Here is a 10,098-nt window from a genome sequence, read left to right on the forward strand (position 1 = left end):
CCACCATGTGAGGCTGTTGAGAGACTGGCTTCACATGAGGAAAACCAGCGCGAGCGGTGTCGCAGCAGTGGCGGAGCTGATGCTGGTAACGATTGCACCGGAACAGCTCATGAAGGGAAGAAGAGCCATGATGGTACGAGTGGCTCGGGCGGTTCAGGTGCGAAGAAGAGCGGCGACCGTGGCAAAATTGGCATGAAAACGGGCAAACAAAAGAAGCTGAGAACTAGCAAAATCCCAAAGAAGAAAGGTAAATTCGATATTGCCAATGTCAGATGCTATAACTGTAATGAAAATGGTCATTTTCAGTCCGATTGCCCAGAGCCAGAGCAAGAGAAGGTAAATCTTGCAGAGCAGGAAGAGGAAGATCCAGCCCTTTTTGATAGAAACTTGTGATTTAGTGTTGTCACAGATGCAGTGCCAGAAGGATAAGTTTTTCTCAATGAAGAGAAAATGGGGCCAAAGCTTACAGGTGACCAAGAGACGTCATGGTACTTACATATGACTGGCATCTTAGAGAAACTCGCTGAGCTTGATCGAGCCATAAAGGGCAGAGTTGGCTTCAGGGCTATTGCTCCGGTGTCCCCCCCTCTAAACTTTGTTCTATTTAGACGGCTAGGATCTGCTGATACCTCTTCGTGGGTTGACTTAACACGTGTGTTTGGTTCATGGACAAACATGTACGGGTTGAGATGGAATAAAATATGTTTAATTAACGATTAACAGAAAAATATAAATATACCATTAACACACCGGTTAATAATATGTAATTAACGGGTCTTTTTCCCTTTGTGGTGGAGGCCGGACCTAGCGGGCAGCCGCCTACCCGTGCCTAGCAAGGTCACTACCCGCACATACTTAGCGAGGCCGTTTCTTCGACTGGGTGTGGCGCAGACGTAGCAAGCTCGTTGCTCGCCACGCCATGGAGGACGCCGCCGTCGAGTTAGTGAGCCACGTTGAAAATCAAGCCCGCCGCTTACCGCGCCCTGGAGGCCGCCGATGTCGAGCTGGAGAGCCACGCGGAAAAGCAAGCCCACCGCTCGCCGTGACATGGTGGCCGCCGCTGAGCTGGGGAGCCACACATACGACGGTGGCAGGTGTCGGAGTCGCGTCGACGGCCATGGATTCTCAGGCGGCTAGTGAGATTAGTCATGAAATTCACGGATCATATGGTCCAGCCTTTTTCAGAAATATTCGGTTTTTGGGATGGGATCATCCATATTTTCTGGTCACGAACCAAACGCACGTTTACCACGTGAACGTCGTTCGACAGGGGGGGGACACCGGAGCACAGCCCGCTTCAGAGATGGATGGATCCAATGTAGAGATATGTGGGCGTGGCTCCGTGCTATGGCAAAGCGGTAAGTGCCAGGCCGTGGCCTTATGACGCCCGCACTCAGTCGCTGCCGTTCAGCTGGCACAGAGATTCGCGATGGAGGCCCACACTCTCAACTGGCTGACCCCTACCACCGAGCAATACAAAGCCACATTGGAGAGCACCTAATATTGTCGGATGTTTATTTCTTTTTTGATCGTAGATTAAACAAACCTAAATTGTTTTTTTTTAAATTTTTGGTTGCTTACCACGCTTATCACGTGGTCGGATGTTTATTTCATTCCAAGGCTTAAGAGTAATATCATCAGTTTAGGCCAACTGGATGAAATCGGTTGCAAATACTCGGCAGAGGATGCAGTGATGACTGTGCTGGACATTTGTCACACTGAACTTGTGTGCTTGATCATTGATGGCACACACGAAGGAGTCCTCCTGGTTATGCACATGAGGTATATATGGGCTGATGGGCATGTCAACTTCCGTTCACTTCGCTCACTAGTAGCTAAGAGCATGGTAAAGGGGATGCCCATGTTAGAGCAAGTGGACCAAATATGTGATGGTTGCATGTTGGCGAAGCAACGCCATTTGCCGTTTCCAGATGAATCAAAATGTAGAGCTACACGGCAGCTACAGCTTGTTCACGGTGACCTCTGTGGGCCCATCAGGCCCGAGAAGCCGGGAGGGAAGAGGTACTTTCTCCTGGTTGTCGATGATTTCTCACGGTTTATGTGGGTAGTGATAGGAATAGACAGCTTGTATTCCTCAGGGACCAAAGGCCACAATATGTAGTACATGTACAGGTGGAAATATGCAGGAAAACCCCCTAACAAGTGGGGAAATACAATATACAAATATAGCTCTAACACCCCCCCCCCCCCTCAAACTCATGGTGGATCCACAACACTGAGTTTGGAGAGAAAGAAATCATGTTGTGCGCGAGTCTGTGCCTTTGTGAAGAAGTCTGCCACCTGCAAGTCTGAAGGCACATAATGAAGCGCAACAACCTGATCCTGTACCTGAGCACGTGTATAGAAAGCATCAACACCAATATGCTTGGTCAGCTCATGCTTGACCGGATCACGTGCAATACTGATAGCACCTGTACTGTTTGACAAAAGTGGAGTGGGTGTCGTAACAGAGACCCCAAAATCTGCAAGCAACCATCGTAACCAGGTCACCTCAGCAGTCACCGAAGCCATAGCCCGCAGCTCAGCCTCAACACTCGAACGAGAAACCGCTACCTATTTCTTCGTCTTCCAAGCAACAAGCGAACCACCAAGAAATACACAGTAAGCAGAAAGGGAACGACGATCCGTAGGATCACTCGCCCACGTAGCATCAGAGTAGCACTGGAGCTGGAGAGAACTGGAGCTGGGAAAGAATAGGCGACGAGTCATCGTGCCACGAAGATAACGAAGGACACGAAGAAGATGACTGTAATGAACAGAAGTAGGAGCTGAGACAAACTGACTCAGAATATGAACAGGATAAGAGTGTCAAAACTATTGTGGGAACCGTACTTGGACTCGTACGGGTTTCGTGTTTATATATAGGTAGACATAGTACATGAGATGTATCCAGTACACATATTGTACGGTATACGGAATACAGTATCTAACATCCTCCCTTAATCTAAACCTGTTGACAGGTTGAGATTACGCTTGAACTTAGCAAGTTTCTTAACTGGAAGTGGCTTTGTAAAACCATCTGCAACTTGATCATTGCTTGTAACAAACCGAATTGCTAGCTGATTTCTGGCAACTCGTTCTCTGACAAAGTGAAAATCAATCTCAATATGCTTTGTCCTGGCATGAAACACAGGATTAACAGAAAGATAGTTTGCACCCAGATTATCACACCATATGCTGGGTTTTTGCTTCAACTTGACTCCAAGTTCAGTAAGAAGAGCCTCCACCCAAATTATCTCAGCAGTAGCATTAGCTAATGCTTTATATTCAGCTTCAGTACTAGAACGAGATACTGTAGCCTGTTTTCTGGCAGTCCAAGAAACCAAATTGGGTCCAATAAACACAGCAAATCCTCCTGTAGACCTCCTATCATCAATGTCTCCTGCCCAATCTGCATCAGAGAAGGCACTCAGAAAAGTAGATGATGAAGGTGTGAACGTGATACCAAGCTTCACTGTATCCTTGACATATCTAAGAATACGTTTAGCAGCTGTCCAGTGTTCTGTAGTTGGAGCATGAAGATACTGACAAACTTTATTAACAGAGAATGCCAAATCAGGACGTGTCAGAGTCAAATACTGAAGTGCTCCAACAATACTTCTAAACTGAGTGCAGTCATCAGGACCAAGAGGTGTACCACTTGTGAGAGACAGCTGATCAGATGTAGACAAGGGTGTAGGGGCAGATTTGCAATCCTCCATTCTAACTTTCTTAAGCAAATCAGTAGCATATTTCTCTTGTGTCAAAAGCAACTTATCATTTACCTTTTTTACCTCAATTCCAAGGAAGAAGTGTAGATCACCAAGATCCTTGATAGCAAAGCTCTTATTTAAGTCTCGTAGAAGAGCAGAACAAAGATAGTTAGAAGAGCTTGTTACTATGATGTCATCAACATAGACAAGAACAAATATAACAATGCCTGACTTGTTGAACAGAAATAATGACGTATCAGCCTTGGAAGGTGTAAAACCAAGTGCACACAGCTTAGAACTCAATCTGGAATACCATGCTCTTGGAGCCTGTTTCAGACCATATAAAGCTTTGTCAAGCCTGCAGACATAATGTGGTGCATGTGTAGCTTCAAATCCAGGAGGTTGTCTCATATATACTTCCTCTTCCAGAACACCATGAAGAAACGCGTTCTTGACATCTAGCTGCCTGAGATTCCAACCTCGAGACACAGCAATAGAAAGAACAATTCTGATAGTGGCTATTTTAACAACTGGACTAAAAGTATCCTCATAATCAATACCATATCTTTGTTTGAAGCCTTTAGCAACTAATCTTGCCTTGTACCTGTCAATAGATCCATCAGCTCTTCTTTTGATTCTATACACCCACTTGCAATCAATCAGGTTTTTACTTTTGCTTGGAGGAACCAGATGCCATGTTTTATTTTCCATTAATGCATTATATTCTTCCTCCATTGCTTTGCGCCAGTGTGAGTCATCAAGCGCCTCAGAAAGGTTGGATGGCTCTCCTGTAGAAGAAAACATACCATATCTTACTGTACCATCAGTGTACCGCTTGGGCTGTCGTATACCTTTCTGTAATCGAGTGCGAGGCGACCGTGGAGGTGTAGCATCTGGTGAAGAAGGCGGCGAGGAGGCCACAGAAGCTCCCCCACCAGCGCTGCCCACAGACGATCCGGAGGACACGTCAGGGACAGCCGACAGCGGCAGGGAGGCATCAGACTCGGTGCTGCCCGGTGTCGCTGCAGGGCTGGGCGAAGGCGTGTGGTGAGCATGCTCCACATGCAGGGTGGGCGAGGAGCAGCTAGATGGCGCACTGCGACTGGACGACGGCGTGTGTGCAGCGGACGCAGTCGGAGCAGCATCACGCGACCCGAGGGCGGGAGAATCTGCACCAGGCAGATCAGCCTCGGGATCGGAGGTGGCAGCAGAATCAGCATCAGATTCCGCATCATTTTCGTCATCTTCTGAAGTATCTTCAAATTCATTCTCAGCAGGAAGTTCATCATCATTGTCCCTGAAATTTCCAATAGCATGATCTGCAACTTGGAGCACATTAGTAACAGGCACAATAGGCACACGGTTATCAACATTAGAGGCCCCCTCATGAGAAATAGGTGTAGAGGATGGTAAAAGGAGAATTTCTTTGCGAAGAAGGGGACCGGCATTAGGCCGTAGAGACGCAAAAGGAAACACATTTTCATCAAACACCACATCACGAGAAATGTACACACGTCCTGTAGACATGTCAAGACACTTGACTCCCTTATGAAGAGGACTATAACCAAGAAAAACACATCGAATGGAGCGAAACGCAAGCTTGCGAGTGTTATAAGGGCGAAGGTTAGGCCAACAGGCACAACCAAAAACACGAAGAGCATCATAGTTTGGTTTGGTGTGAAGGAGACGTTCAGCTGGAGTTTCAAGATTGATGACTTTGCTAGGCAATAGATTTATGAGAAAAGTGGCAGTAAGGAATGCTTCATCCCAATATTTAAGAGGCATAGATGCATTAGCTAGGAGGGCTAGCCCAACATCAACTATGTGGCGGTGTTTTCTTTCAGCCGAGCCATTCTGTTGGTGAGCATGGGGACAAGATACATGATGAGTGATACCAACTTTTTGAAAGAAAGCATTGAGTTTTTCATACTCACCCCCCCAATCAGTTTGCATAGTAACAATTTTCCTATCAAACTTGCGCTCAACATATTGTTGGAAATTGAGAAACACTTGATAAACATCAGCTCGGCTTTTAAGTAAATAAATCCATGTGAACTTGCTAAAATCATCAATAAAGCTTACATAGTATGAATGTTTTCCAGCAGAGAGAGGTGCAGGACCCCATACATCAGAGAAAATTTGTTCTAGAGGAACAGTAGATCTACTACTGGATGTAGGATATGGCAACTGATGGCTCTTGGCCATTTGACAAGAATCACAAACATACGGAGTACTCTCTGGTGTGTAAGCTATTTTATTTTTCCTAAGCACTTGTTGAACCACGAATGAAGATCGATGTCCTAAGCGGCGATGCCATGTAGAAGACGACGGCTTTATTGTGATGTATGCAGACTTGGAGGACGCGGCAGAGATGGGCATCAAGGGGTATAGGCCTCCATAGCAGGGACCTCTAAACAGGACCCTTCGTGTTGCCTGATCCTTAATGACAAAAAAGAATGGATGAAACTCAATAAAGACATGATTATCAAGTGTGAACTTATGAACAGAGAGCAGGCTTTTTGAGGCACTAGGAACATGAAGTATGGCATTAAGATCAAAAGAAGCATGAGGGGTGCGTAAAGTTGAATAACCAGTGTGACTAATATGCATACCTGTTCCTTCAGCAGTGCGGACTTGGTCACGGCCATTGTAGTTCTCATGAGTGGAGAGCTTGTTCAGCTCACCAGTGATGTGATCAGTAGCGCCAGTATCATAATACCAATTTGTGTCAACCCCATGAGAGGCAAAATTGGCATCCTTGTGTCCACGATCTCCACTGTCACGACGATCATCACCATCACGACGATCATCACCATAGCGCCACCAACAATCTTTAGCCGGATGACCATGAATATCACAGATTTGACATGTGGTGTCAACATAGCGGGTGGGCTGTCGATCACGACGGCGCCCACCATCATCACGCCTATCTGCATCACGACGACGATCATTGTCACGACGTCGATCCTGGTATCCTCCTCCATCACGTCCTTGGTAACCACCACGGTGGCCACCACCACCACCGCGCCCACGCCCATCATCACGACGTGGACGGTCATCACGCCAGCGATCATCTCGATCCTGGCCACGTGAAGGAGCTCCACCACCGCGGCGAGCAAGATGAGCAGAGGAGGTGAAACTAGTGTCTTCATCAGTTTTGTCCATGCGATCAAAGGACTGTACTTGATTGAATAAGTCGGACAGGGATGTGTTTGGGTTGGCACGGACTGCTGTGACCAGATATTTGTACTTTTCACCAAGATTTTTCAGAACATACCACACAAGTTCATCATCATCAAGTGGTTTGCCGGCAGCAGCAAGCTCTTGAGCAAGTGTCTTCATCTTGGCGAAGTATTTGTCAGCCGACATGTCCCCTTTCTTGGTCTCAATGAGCGCTGCCCGCAGGTGTTGCACACGAGACTTGGACGAGACAGAAACATGAGAGTTAATGGCCGCCCAAACTTCAGCAGAGGATTCGAGGCCAATGACATGAGCAAGAACATCTGGGGAAAGAGCGTTCACGAGCCAGCGGAGAACTTGTTGATCACGAGCAATCCAGGTGGTGTAGGCGGGGTTTAGGACGGTGGATGATTTTCCATTGCTATCTTCAACCTCGAGCAGTTTTTCAGGGGCCTTGTCAATGCCTTCGACGAGCTCAAGCACAAGGGCACCACGGAGTGCAGGAACAACCAATGCCTTCCATACCAAGGCGTTTTCCCGCGTGAGCAGCTGGGTTGGAGGAGCGCCAAGTGCAGCGGCGAGGGCAGTCGCGGAGAAGGATGACGATGAGGCCATGATCCTGAAGGGTCTTGAAGCGGCGGCGGCACGAACACGTACGGCGGCGGCGTTGTCGTAGACGTAGATTTGTTTTGGCTTGTAGGGTTTTGTAGGCGGCGGCGGCTAAGAAGCGGCGGCGGCAATTGTTTTGGCTTGTGTTTTGGATCGTTGGTGTAGAGTTTGTAGGCGGCGGCGGCACAGAGATGTGCGGCGGCGGCGGCTTGTTTTGTGGCAGCGGTGGCGACTGTTACCAGCGGCGGCGGCGGCGCGATCGTAGAGCAGCTAGGTCACGGAAGAGGTGGCTCTGATACCATGTCAAAACTATTGTGGGAACCGTACTTGGACTCGTACGCGTTTCGTGTTTATATATAGGTAGACATAGTACATGAGATGTATCCAGTACACATATTGTACGGTATACGGAATACAGTATCTAACAAAGAGATATCAGGTCGAGTGACAGCAAGATAAACAAGACTCCCAACAAGATGTCGATAACGAGTGGGATCAGAAAGAGGATCACCATCAGAAGAGCGAAGCTTAACATTAAGCTCCATAGGAGTCTCAACAGTGCGCTCATCCACAAGAGCAGCACGAGCAAAAAGATCCTGAATATACTTTTCCTGAGAAATGGAAAAGCCATCAGAAGTGGAGGAAATCTCAATCCCAAGAAAATAGCGAAGAGGACCGAGATCAGTCATAAGAAAATGATCACGGAGACGGGCCTTGACAAAGGCAATATACTCAGGATCATCACCAGTAATGATCATATCATCAACATATAGAAGGAGAAGAGTGCGACCACGAGTAGAAGTATGAACAAAGAGCGCTGGATCATGAAGACTAGGAGAGAAACCAGCAGCAATCACAACAGAGGCAAAGCGCTCAAACCAGGCACGAGGGGCCTGTTTGAGGCCATAAAGGGAGCGTCGAAGACGACAAACCATCCCGTCGGGAACAGAATATCCAGAAGGAGGCTGCATATAAACCTCCTCACTCAACTCGCCATTAAGAAAGGCTTTCTGAACATCAAGCTGGGACACAGACCAGCGTCGAACATAAGCAACAGCAAGAAGAGTACGCACAGTGGTCATATGAGCCACAGGAGCAAAAGTCTCATCATAGTCACGGCCTTGCTCCTGCTGAAAACCACGAGCCACAAGACGCGCTTTATAGCGCTGAATAGATCCATCAGAGCGGGTCTTAATTTTATAGACCCACTTACATGTGATGGGACGAACACCGGAAGGAGGAGAAACAAGATCCCATGTGCCAGTGCGCTCAAGCGCAGCGATCTCCTCGGCCATGGCAAGCTGCCATTCAGGATGGCACACGGCATCCCGATAAGAAGTCGACTCAGAGAGAACAGAGAGACCATACTGACTAGGGGAGTAACGGTTGGGAGCACGACGCAGACGAACAGGCCGTGAAGAGCGGTGCTCATCACCAGAAGACAACTCATCAGAGGAGGAGGAAGAAGGATCAGCGGAAGAAAGGTCCGAAGCAGGAGAACGAGGAGAACTAGGGGAACTAGACGGAGGAGAAAACGGTGCCGAAGGCACAGGAGGCGCATCAGGATGAGGAGTAGGATGAGAAGAAACAGCGAGAGGTGTGTCAGGAAAAATAAGAAAAGAGAGATCATCCACCGGGTAAGTACCGGAGGTGGGACGAGGATAGAAAGGACGCGTCTCATCAAACGTGACATCACGAGAGATGCGCATCTGACGACCAACGGGATCCCAACAGCGATAGCCCTTATGCTCATCACTATAGCCGAGAAAAACACACTCAACAGACTGAGCGGTGAGTTTGGTGCGTTCGCGAGGAGGAAGAAGGACATAGCAAACACAACCAAAGGAACGAAGATGCGAGTAGTCTGGGCAAGTACCAGAGAGACGCTCAAGAGGAACACCACCCTTCAGAGCAGCAGAAGGCTGAATGTTAATGAGGTAAGTCGATGTAGCGATAGCCTCAGCCCAAAAATGCGGCGGAAGAGAGGAAGCAATCATCATAGCACGAGAAGACTCAAGAAGATGACGATGCTTACGCTCGGCGACACCATTCTGAGCATGAGCGCCGGGACACGAGAACTGCGCAAGGGTACCACGCTTCAGCAAGAACACCACGCAGGTGCTGGGAGATATACTCGCCTGCGGAGTCAGCACGAAACACACGAATAGGCGTGGAATACTGAGTACGAACCATGGCTGCAAAACGCTGATAAATAGAAAGCACCTCACTGCGAGAGTGCATAAAGAACAACCAGGTGTATCGTGAAAAATCATCAATAAACAAAATATAGTATCGATGACCCCCTTTCGAAGGAAAGGGAGCCGGACCCCAAACATCCGAATGAACTAAATCAAAAGGTCGCTGAGATACAGACGCACTAGTAGGATAGGGAAGCTGAATCTGTTTACCTAACCTACAACCCTGACACGAATGTAAAGACACATCTCCTGAGACAGACCCCAGAAGGCCACGACGAACTAATGACGATAAACGGGAGCCACAAAGATGACCCAGCCGATGATGCCACTGCTGAAAAGAGCCAGTGACAGAAGCAGCAACCGCAGGAGACCTGGCAGAGGAAGTGGCAGTGGAGGGA

The 10,098-nt window shown here is 48.0% G+C and overlaps 1 protein-coding gene across 1 annotated transcript; it reads right to left on the reverse strand.

The window, feature by feature from the left end:
- Positions 1-2,960: 2,960 nt before the first annotated feature.
- LOC139835111 (uncharacterized) lies at positions 2,961-7,508 on the reverse strand. Its single transcript, XM_071825089.1, has 4 exons — positions 6,991-7,508; positions 6,433-6,890; positions 4,245-5,032; positions 2,961-3,974 (listed from the first exon to the last, which is right to left on the reverse strand). The coding sequence occupies exons 1-4, from the start codon at positions 7,506-7,508 to the stop codon at positions 2,961-2,963; spliced, it is 2,778 nt and encodes a 925-aa protein (XP_071681190.1).
- Positions 7,509-10,098: the final 2,590 nt, after the last annotated feature.

The sequence above is a fragment of the Lolium perenne genome, chromosome 2, assembly GCF_019359855.2.
Source record: "Lolium perenne isolate Kyuss_39 chromosome 2, Kyuss_2.0, whole genome shotgun sequence".
In the NCBI taxonomy this organism is placed as follows: Eukaryota; Viridiplantae; Streptophyta; class Magnoliopsida; order Poales; family Poaceae; genus Lolium; species Lolium perenne.